Below are 11,846 nucleotides of genomic sequence, written 5' to 3'. Positions count from 1 at the left end.
CCAGTATGGCCCCGTTGGGGCATCTCCTATACCAAAGTCAACTTGTGGTTTCAGATCGCTAGCGAAATGGCGGGTCAGTCAATACATACCACTGGGCTCATTTTCACCCGGGGCCCGATAGTAGTGCACTCCTCCGTGGTTTGTGGCAATGCTCACACTGTCACCGTAGTTGTTCCCGTCGCCCGAGTTGCCGCTGTAGTTACCGGTGATGTGACTCTGGGCTTGGGAATTTCTGGTATCATACTTAGCAATGATTAGTACCGATACATGGATTAGAATAGTGGGGGGTTAATAGAGATAAGGTTAGGATCATGAGTACTTTTGTGTTAGAATTAGCCTAGACTCCATCGTAGCCGTGACATATACGCAGTAAAATTAGACTGAGGATGTGTCGGGTTTATTCCGCGCTGGGGATTAATCCGTGTGGTTGTCGTAAGAACGAAGAGCCCCCTCATTAACAGACGATCTCCAAGGCAAATCCCCAGAATCAAGACAACCCCCCATTGTCTACCACGCTCGAACGACAGTCTCATCCTACTGCATCTTTCAAGCTCCAGCACCTCTAAAATCCAGCGAGACCCGCAATCCAGCTCACCCCAACCCTCCCAGCAACCCCAACCAAGCAGTCGAGAAGATCGCACTGTTTTCTCGAGCATGCATACCACCATTTCTATCCCCGTCCAGATCAGAAAACAATGGTTGGATGTAGCCCGAAGGGAAGGTGCCGCAATGCTCCTGGTTTTAGAATATGATTCGTGCCCGGACTCATGCAAGCAGCTCGAGAAGGATCAATGGGGAAAAAGCCTCATATCCCACACGGCGGGGCTACGCGATTGCTTGCATCCTAGAAGCAGAGGTCCCTAGGCGAGTGGTCCGGTATGATATCGAAGTGGTATAGTACTTGGTATAGCATCGGTACAGGGCTCAAGAACTCTGATAAGTACGAGTACTTTAGCTTTCCGATCGTGTGAGAATGCGCACTCTCTTGATTCAACTTTCAACGGTAACACCCAGTCTAACTCCCGGAACGTAAATCATCCAAACCACAGAGCCAGATCCAAAAGCACGATCACACAAAGAAAAGGTTGGCAAAAATTTGATGTTGCCCTCGGTCGTGGTTTGTCGGTGATCGATATGTGGTGTGCAGCAGTCTACCCGTGCTACCGGTACGCAACTCGATCAGTCGAGTCAAGGTACTCGGGCATGGAAGTAAAAATCGAGTTCTCCAGAGAACCCTGCCGTTGCCATGAAGGCTGAGTTAGCCGGAATTGCTGAAAAGATCTGCATGCCTGAGACACCAAGTACCCAGACCAATACTGGGCAGACGTAACATGAGACTGATGATCACTGGTATTGGACTGGTATGATGTTAGAATGATAAAATAAAAGAATCAGGTTTCAAGAGAAGGTTAGAAATAAAAGAGGTTGATTTTGTCAAATCAAATAGGCTTTGTCAAATAAGTGTTCCGTTTATCACAAGTAGTGATATTGTAACCGGTACGGGTACTCGGTTATTGGTTTTGTTTTATGTTTTGTTTTAAGTATCGCTTTGATACTTGGTTTGTTTTAAGTATCACTTTGATACTTGGTTTGTTTTAAGTATCGTTTGATACTTGGTTTTGTTTTATGTTTTGTTTTAAGTATCGCTTTGATACTTAAGGAGTTTTACCAAAGAGTATCAATTGATACCTTTGATTAGTTTCATTCATGCTAGACATAAACAGATTTGTGTATTTAAAGACAGCCTGTTTCTACGATAGAAAAGGCAGACTTCGACAGACAGTATTTCAATATACTTGGATGAACGGTTACTTCTTTGTTCCCCAGTACACCCTCAAAGCCTCCTTTAGTTCTCAGCTCTTGCCTCCTCTCTGGAAGAGCAGGCCACCTGCCAACTATCGTACTTATTACCGATAACGTGATTAGCACCCTACGAACACATTACAGATATCACCTGGTACTATGTCTTCTTGTGCCCTTTCACAAGTCTCCAAATCTCTACCTGCTACTACCGATAGTAGTACTATGGGCTCTGTTGAAGGGGTTGCTGATGTGTTATTTGATAAGTATATTGAATAGCACGAACAACAACTTGGATATGAACTTGAAATGACTCCTACACCTATGAGAAAGGTTAGTTTAGTACATGAAGTAATAGACTCAGAATTGAGAATAAAGTTAATCTAACCTGTAATCTAAAAGGCAATTGAGGACTCGGAAGGAGAGAAAGAAAATGATGAGCCCGAAACTCTGAGTCTGAAGAAAACATACCCAACCATAATACCTGCAACTTGTGATACAATTAGACATCTCCGTCATTATGGTTGGACCTACTAGCAGCTTTATGAGAAATACAACATACCTATGTGAAGCCTTTACCGCCACCTCCATGGTACAGCCACAACTACACACATCCAAAATTCCAATAGTCAGCATGATTGTAAGCCAGTTTTTACAGGTTTACTTATTTGCAGTCATATTGATACTGCCATGGCTAGCTCGGATAACCACTGCCTTCTGCTGACTGAGGTTGCTAGATTAGTGGGAATTAAGGCATCTGATTGATCCTTACATCATATTTTCTGAAGTCAGGGCTACAACCGGCATGTGGCATAGGTCAAGCCATTTTTGACCATAAAGTCCAAAGAAAACAGGCTCAATTGGGCAATGGATTTCCATGATTGGGATGTAAACGATTTTGGTGACATGATCTTTTCAGACAAGGCAGCCTTCAATTGTGGGGAATTATTGGGTGCTGTACAGATCACTTGTAAGGCAGGTGAAGAGTATGATAAAGATTGCCTTGTACCTAAGTTCAAAAAACTTACAACCATTGTTGTTTAGGGTATGATCTGTGGTAGTCAAAAGCTGGAGCTCATCATTTGGGAAATGGATAACTAGGGTAAAATTTCCTCTCAAACATATCTTGAATGCATTATCCATCCTGTTCTTGTACCATGGTAGCTACAACTTTGTCAGCAAGGTAGTCACTTGGAATACGTCTATTTCCATCAAGATGGTGCTGCAGCTTACCGAGCTAAAAATACCATCAATAAACTCAATCAAATTGGTATAGGCTCATATCTTTTCCCCTGGCCAGCCAGCTTACAAGACATGTCCTCCATCGAAGAAGTGTGCAAGAAGATAAAGCACAATATCAGTAAGCATAACCCCTGACCCATCAACTTTCCAGAACTCAAACAGGCCATCAATGAGGAATGGGACAACCTTGATCCAAAAACAATTACCAACCTTACGTCCTCAATGCCTGAGCAGATTCATGATCTTATTGCTGTCTGCGGTGGTCATCCCAAGTGGTAATCATAGTTTTCACCTGTTTTCACCTTTCTTTCCTTCTTTCTTTCCTTTCTTACAGCTTCTTTTGTTTTTCTTTTTTCTTTTAACCAATCTCTCTCTGGATTCATAATGCAAAACTAGGTGGACTCAGTGGCAAAATTGACTTAGGGGGAAGGAATCCAGGTGCAGGGAAGGAATTTGGGTTATCTGCAATTTCGTACTTTTAAGTTTCAAGTCTTTTTGTTATTATAATGAGAAATGTAATGGCTGGCTTTTATGATGATCAAGATGTAACAACTCCAGGTTTTTGCCTTTCCAGACTCCCCTGCTTTTTCCAATAGGTTATCTTCATGATTCCCGAGATTCCTTGTTCATATCCCGGCATTGCTCGATTTTTACTTCCATGCCCGAGTACTCGTAGTCTACGATGAAACGGCGAGTAAGCCGAGGAGACGTCTGAGGCAGCAGGTGCAACCCTGGTGCCGCATTCGCTCGGATAATCCACGGCCGAAATCTCTGTCAGGCCTCCAATCTTGGCGTAGGGAAGGAATACTCGTACTTTGCCATTCATAAAGTATTCGGACACCACGGCATTATTAGTCCCTGTTTTGGCGCCAAGCGCCCGAACACTTTATCAATAGCCGAGTAGTAGGGGTTACCCAAGCATTATGCTTTGAGAGAGCGGGTGTTCCTAATTCGGACAATGTGCCGAGCTAAGCCTATCGTAGCCCAGCCACGTTGCTCGCCCGAGTACGAGTAAATAGAGTTTCAATCCGGGCCCCAAGTTATGGGAAAAAGTCCAACACATCGGTGAGCGGAGGGGTGTCCGGGGAAAGTTGAATCCCCGGATAACACTCTATTGTACTATACACATCAGTACCGTTGGTACTAGAAATGGCATCACTGAAGTTCAGAAAACCACCAAGCTATCATAGTAATCTCTTATCTGTAGCGTCCTCTCCACCATCCTCTGCAAGCTCTGGCGGAAGGACTCAATGCCTCAACAATAAACGACCTGAACCATTGTGAACAATGCCCCCAAAGCGAGACAACCTCCCGGAGAGAGAGGGGATCTTTTCACTACCGATCATAGGCCAAATAGCCGGCAAAGGGCCAACAACCAATTCCAAGTACAGTATATCAGGCAAGGAGTAAAGCATATCAACAAATGATAATCCGGTGAAAGTATTCCGCCTATAAACTATAGCTCAAGACCTCAGGATAATCTAGTCATTTCAAGCACAGTGGACAGAAATGATTTCCCCCTACAGGTTAGCCCTGGGTCTCCGCATAGCAAGGTCCTCATTCTCCCATCACCTCCCCCCCAAACGTCTTCCTCCCCTCCCCAGAATATTTGCAAGCCAAGACACCGAAAATGTTCTTCTGATAATTACTATCACACTCATGGCAAGCGCATGGGCGAACACTAACCTGCCGGAAATTATAGGTGTTTGATTGCCGCAAGCCCCAGCAAACTCTGAACCATCAACATCACTCAGCATCGCACTTCAAACCTCCACATTTGGTCGTGGGTGACGAAGGCGGTGGTTTACTAATCACGAAAAGAGAGCCTAGAGGAGAGGCTTTCATGTTCTGCTCGTAGGGTGATATATCCTATAAGAAAACTTTGACTCCAATAGTGTCCTCGATCGAACTCAGGAGATTGAGATAGTGTAAAATAGAACAGTCGCCCCTAGATACCGTTTTTGGCCGACAGACCCTTGACTGGACTAATACTATACCACCTTTCATGCCTAGAAAGATTCCACCTCCCCCGAAGCGTGTGCTTATAAAGGTCCACAGTCCCCAACACTCTCAACATGTTCCCCACATTACCAACCCCCACGCCTAGAGCATCTACCTTACGAGAAAGAACTTTTCTCCAATAATCCCACCCCCTCTCAGACCAAAAAGCCTATTCTCATCCCCCAAGCAACCCTTTCCCATACCCCAGCCACACAATAATACTTAGTAGCAACGCCACGAGAGTTGAAGTCTAAGCTGCCATTGTCAGCTACCGCCGGGAATTTTCGTCCCTGGCGTGCAATAAGACCTGCAAAACTCCAGGGCACTGCTTCCCCCCCAACTGCCTTTGGGTAGCATCCCACCCAAGCTCAATCCCCCCGCTACCCTGCGCCAAGCGGATTCCGTCATGCTACCTCCCCAATTGGGCTTTTTTTTTTTTGCGGCCAGGAAGCAATGGGGGAAAATATGAGAAATCCGGATGACGACACTGTGCCTCGCGCCATCACTCACCATGGTGGCTTACTCACACCATAAGTATTCGATGATAAGTTAGTTTTCATGCTCACAAACACCTCCGCTTTTAGTTGCAATCGTATAGAAGTAAAAACATGGGTTCAAAAAAGGTTTCTCTTCACGAAATCCCTTCGGAAAGGAAATACCTGCCCCCACTCAGCACCATGCACCCGACCGCCCTCGGGTACTACCAGCTACAATATTATCCCGTGCTTCCAACCATTACCCCACCATCTGGAAAAGATAAATTTGGGCCCAAAATGGTATCATTCGCGACCTCCTCAAATGAATAATATATTGCAGTGCATCCCAGCACCGAGAGGCATATAAAAGTGAAAATGAAAATGGGGATACAAACCTTAACTACCCCAACGGCACATTTTGCAAAGGGCGGGCAGCACCCTTTTCCCGAGTTTTAATAAATGCTCATAAATCAAACACCCCTAGGAACTAGTGTCTGTAGTAGTTTCGGGAGGCTATAAGAAGTTAGTACGGTCCTCACTTACAAGGCGTCGCTGAGCAACGCTCACGCACAGGTAAAGGTCGGGGACAAACAGACTTTTGATCATTTGATAGATTATCTAACCAGATCCCTTTCTCCCTTCTACCCAAACCCTAACCGCATGAGAACAACGATGCATCCCTATCATAGCCCCCCCGTCGGAACCAAAGGAAGAAAAGGAAGAACAGAAAAACGAGGAGGGGAAATGGGTCTGCGGGTATCTCTGGTTTGACTCGAAATGTAAGGGGGGGCACCCGGTAGCGTTCCCAAAGGTCAGGGAGCCTCTCGAGGTGACGTGCGGTTACTGCGGGGAGGCGTAAACAGGACTAGACCAGAAGTCCGTTCATGGTAGCGATATCCCAGTATCATACAATCGTCTCTAGCTCTGACCGCAAGCCCCACAGGGCGGAAAATGTGGATTTCGAGAATAGGTTTAGGACTGTAGGTGATGGCTTGGGATGGAGGGGGAAGATGCAGCCCCGGGTCAAGGGGATTACGAGTGACATTTCATAATTACGCCATCCCTCAATATCTGATTTCACAAACACACCTTCTGTACAGGAGGAAACTTTCGGTTTTTAATTGCGGTCTCAATAACGGCCCTATCGGGCTCATTCCATAATACAGGGAAGCAGTACTAGGGCAGCGATCATATCCTGGGCTCTATGGGTTATGAAGTATCCGTTGGGAAGAGGGAAGGTGTGGTAAGCCCAAGTTAAACCTGCTTACAACCAGAACGCACATTCCGAGTCACGGGTGAATAAAATAATGCGCTACGGTGAGATATCGATTTTATAAACAGTATCATATCACCACTCCATCACCACCACACCTTCGTAACTGTTCCGCCCATGGACCGGATAGCGCCCCCCGCCCCCTCCCAAACACCCACCTGGCTGGCCCATGCAGGGGTACCCTGAACCCAATCTCTAAATACCTAACATATCCTGCGGAAGTCCACGATACCAGGCGAAACACTTCTCCTGAGATGCTTTCTGGAACTAGAGGGGTAAATCATGAGTGTCCTAAGCCCTACACCCCAACGAAGGATGATGATTCGAAGAGTTACTATATCCTATCACAGGCCATGATTCGGGGGGTTCCAACTTCTCTTGTACTAGTACAGCAGTAGTGTCCCCGCAGTAGTAGGATGGATGAATAGATGGATTGGTTAGGTATAGTTGTAGCTTACTTCAGTCACGATAATTCCCTCCATGGGCCTCGTCGGCAGCCACTTAGGTGCGATATTCGGAGGTCTCTGATATCTATCACTTATACCTCATGCAAGTCACTTCTATCATCCCCACTTCACGCCCAGCCCATCACCACCACTAAACCGCGCCACAGTATAGTACAGAGTACATTCCATCACCAGATTAGAATTATAAACTAACTTAGATAACATCATCATCATCGTTTCCCTTCCCTCTTTCCTTCCCTCCCTCTTCCCTCCATCCATCGCCATTTCCATTTTCTCTATTCCACAATCAAACCAACACCTCGTATATTCATCATTCATCAATCACTTAATAGGGGCTATTCCACAGTGAAGACCTAGCCGGGGAATACCCACTAGGAGAGTAACCCCCCGGAGAAATTAATAGGCTGTTGGTCTGCCCTGGTCTCTTTATACCACACACATCAGCATCTATCGAGTCATGGTAAAATAGTGGAAAGACGTACAGCACGAAAACTCCCAATCATACTACTAAGGCTTGGGACGCCGCCACTGGGTCCTACTTGACCTCTATATCCCCACTCGTCGCCGGGAGGGCCGCCCTGGTGGGATTGCTGCTCAAGGCCCGGGTCATTAGGCCATTGTTGCTGCGGCTGTTGAACCATCGGGGGTGGGGGTGGGGGTGGTTGTACTCCGACCCCGGCTAAACTTAACCGGCCGCCCTCTGCTGAAACAGTGTTGAGGAAGTTTTGAAGTTTCCGAAGCGCCTCCATCATTTCGCCCATACCCTTCTCGCCGATTTCGACTTGCTCCTCGCGGATGCGTTTCAAAGCCGCCGGGAGACGAATAGCAAGCCCCTGAGAGCAGGCTGCCGCAGAGGCCGCAGGTGCGGTAACGCCGTTGTTGCGAGCATGGTCTTCGGCGACTTGTAGTGCAGTCGTAGCCTCGCAAACACGAATTTGTGGCGCATTTTGAAAGTCCATTGCGAGTTTTATTAAACCAACTATTTCGCCGAGGGTCTGGATTGAATCCGCCATCATCTGAATAACTTCCTTAGGGATTGTATAGGAGGAAGAGGTAGGTGAAGAAGACTCCGAGCCGGGGTGCTGAGAGTTCGGTTGTGAATGGATCGCACCAGGACCAGGGTTACTATCGAAGAAGCGGCGGAATAGTTGTGGAAGAACGCCGGGAGCTAAAAATGTTAGCTTTGTAAACCACTCCAAATATGGCAAAAAGATGCTTACGGAATTGGAATATAACAGCGTAAATTGCCTCAACGACATCCTTGAACCTATTCCTCAAGCCCCCAACGAGCTCCGAAACTACCCGCTCAACAGCCTTGGCATGCTCCTTCGCCCTCTTGACGCCCTCCAACTTGCCTCTGAGTTGTCTCTCCTGCTCGTCAATCCAGAATCTCCTCTCCGCATCAGCAGCCCTCGCCGTTTCACCAACAGTCATGAGTGGTTGCACAGAAACCTGAAGGTAGCGGGCATTCCTGTCAGAAACGAGGCTTTGTAAAACGTGTTCGTGCTCTTCCATTGTGATATGCAACTTATTGAGAAGATCGATAGCCTCAAGCAAAAGATGATACTCCAAAGCGGTGCCACCGGACCCAGTGCCAACAGCAGTGCTCCCGCCATCACTATTTCGTCCCCCAGAAGAAGCAGCCGTAGAAGCATTGAACAGCCACACCTTAACCTCTTCATACCATTTTCCGCCCAACACCTCTAATTGTCCCTTGACATCCTTGTAGGCAACCTCGACATACTCATTCTCAAACATGAGATAGATCTCCTTATCCACCTCCATCTTTTTTCGATTCTCCTCCTGCTCGAACTCATCCCTCATCCGCTCAATATCAGCGAACGTAAATCTGCCAGTGTTGTAAACTGCAGCGGTTTGGGCTTGATTGCGATGACGCCGAGTATGGCTTTCGTTGTTGAACACAGTAAGACGATTAGAGGTCATAGTCTCCAACGAACGTCGAGCTTCAGAAAGATAGGTATCCAAAGAAGGGGAATTAACCGCTGTGTCCAAGGCCGCGTAGGCCATGTGTAAAAACGGTGGGATATCAGCGGTGCTCGGGGGAGGGTCTCCACCGCTGGGGCTAGGTCCACCATTAGCAGCAGAGTTCCCACGATTAAAAGAAGAGATGATAGCGACGAGTCCCTTAGTGTCGATCGGCCTGATTTCCTGGGGTCCATAATTTCCGCCGCTGCCAACCTTGGGGAATGTGAAAGGGAATGGAGTATTCCCAGCATTACCGACAGTATCTTCCTGACCACCGCGACTATGCGCCTCTGAAGCAACAGTAGAATTATCATCATCGAACCTTCTTCTAGCAGATGGATCAATCCGGATGGCAGGAACACTAGGCACAGGACGAGGCATCTGAAGTTCCAAATCAACCTTAGGAGCATTGGCAACCTGGTCGATGGTAGGTGTAGGCGATGGTGTCTGTTGCGGTGGCATAGGAGCATCTGGGGGAACGTCCTTTCGCTCGGACATCTCACGGTACTGATCACTATGGCGATGTTGATGCTGGCGCTGGTGATGACGGTGTCCGCCAAACGCATCCATCCCGGCAGACTTCAGATCAAGGTTTTCAATCTCGGGCAACCTAGGCGGTGGTGGCAGAGGCTGCAGGCCCTCATACCCAAGACCTTCGCCATCGTCTTCATCCGTCTCGGTATCAAAAGGATTTTCCTCCCCACCCAACCCCAATCTTTGTCTTTCACGCCCCTCCTCTTTCCCTTTGGATAGCAGCCCAACAGGTCTCGTCCTCTCGGCTCCTTCCATCTTCACCCACTCCTTCCACCTTCTCAATCTCTGCTCACGCAAGACACCAACCTCCTCATCAACAGCACGCCAACCACTCTCAGAGGGGGTATTCGAAGCGCTGATCCTCAGCTTCTCCGCTTTATCCGCAACTAATGCATCCTCACTTAGGTAGAAAGCAAAATTGAGCAATGAATGAACATGTGTAGATGGTAACGAAGGCAGAATCTCAGAGAAAGAGTTAAACAAGTGATCCTCTGTTGAGTTAGATCTAGGAGGAAACTTCACGCGCGCCCCGAGTGCAGGGATCTCCGGTGTTGATGACTCGCTAGGGTTAGTGCCCTCATCATCATTCTGCTCATCCATGAGTTCGGGAGGAGACCTAATCTGTACGCGGCGTTGGGCTTGAGGCTGCGCTGTCACAAGAGGTTTCTGTAAATTTTGCGTAAAGGCTTTGTAGGCGCCGGAGTCTCCATAATCTGGTAAAGGACCAGGTTGCTGCTGCTGCTGCTGCATATTAGGTGGCTGTTGCTGCTCAAGCGGCTGCTGGTGTTGGTGCTGATGCTGAGGTATAAGCGTTGGGGGCATCGGGGGAGATTGTTGCTGTTGAATGCGTTGCGGAGACTGCTGCTGATGCGAAGGCGGAACACCTCCAAGTTGTGTCCTTTGCTGCAAACTGTCAAATCCTCCAGCAACGAAATCACCACGCTGCGGCATTTGAGAGATTTGTTGCGGGGGCGGCGCGTGTTGCGGCGATCTCTCATCCATGTTGACCTTCCTTTGTTCTTGCTGTGGTTGTTGCTGCTGTTGTTGTTGCTGCTGCTGAACAGGCCTAGCTACAGCCGCAGTCACATCCGCCCAGTGACCCCTCATGACGCTCTCGCGGGTACTTCCACCAATACCACCACTCGAACCCGGTGAAGTCGCACTCCCAGGGCTACCACTAGCTAATGGAGAAGTGACATAATGGCCATGATTCGCCCCAGGAAACCTCAAATTCGTAGTCCCAGGGTTATTCCCAGTCGGCGGAGGAACAGGTTTAGTGTAAAGATAAGTGCCCAAGCCAACCTCCGCCGGGCTCCTCTGCTGGGTAACGACACCACCGGTAGGCAGAGATCGAACGAAACCGGGCTTTTCGGGGGACTTTTGCGAATCCTGCAAGTTCTGGGTATTCTGCGCCATCTGTGGTTGTTGCGGCTGTTGGAGTTGCTGTGCCATTCCGTTACCAATAGGCTGCTGGGAAGGTATACCAGATGGTGACTGGAACCTCAGCCCGAGGCCCTTCTTAACGCTATTACTCACTTCCTCATTTTCATCCTTCTCCTCGCCAACATCTTCATCGATCCTCTTCTGCGGCCTATACTCGGTCGGAATAGGGTCATCCTCCTCAGCACTTCCAGGTCTCTCCGTCTTCCCCAGGCTACTACTACTACTGCTATTGACCCTCCTTCGCAAAGGCGGGGGACCGCGACTACTCTCATCAGAACCCTTCTTTCCTCTGTGGGTCCTAAGAAAGCCAGTCGGTGTCCCACTGTCACCATCGTCGCGCAGTTTCTTCCCCATGAGCCCTATGTTGATAATCCCACGGTACCCACCTGACCGAAGATAAGGCGGAGCACCAGGGCTACCAAATTCGCTATTAGGAGTATCCGGGGGAGGACAAGACGGTGCAGGCGGAGGAGCAGGCCCATCAGGAAGTGGGGTAAGCAGGGGCTGCGGACGGTAGTGCTCGCGGCGATGCTGAGCATGTGTATCTATCGGTGGAAGTTCTGGGTTCTTTCGGGGCTCACGATCCCATTCTCTTTCTCGCTCCCTCTCCCGCTCTCCATCCAT

General features: G+C 48.3%; 1 protein-coding gene; it reads right to left on the bottom strand.

Moving 5' to 3' along the window:
- Nucleotides 1-7,417: 7,417 nt before the first annotated feature.
- Nucleotides 7,418-11,846, bottom strand: GSTUM_00003311001 (uncharacterized protein; the record flags this gene model as incomplete). XM_002836877.2 has 4 exons in its annotated part: nucleotides 7,418-7,683; nucleotides 7,742-7,849; nucleotides 7,970-8,427; nucleotides 8,480-11,846. 4 exons carry the CDS (start codon nucleotides 11,844-11,846, stop codon nucleotides 7,585-7,587), a joined length of 4,032 nt encoding a protein of 1,343 aa, XP_002836923.1. The 3' UTR covers nucleotides 7,418-7,584.

Source organism: Tuber melanosporum (assembly GCF_000151645.1).
Source record: "Tuber melanosporum whole genome shotgun sequence assembly, scaffold_164, strain Mel28".
Taxonomy (NCBI): domain Eukaryota; kingdom Fungi; phylum Ascomycota; class Pezizomycetes; order Pezizales; family Tuberaceae; genus Tuber; species Tuber melanosporum.
Note: the sequence above shows the minus strand (reverse complement) of the source record. Positions and strands in the feature narration are given on the sequence as shown.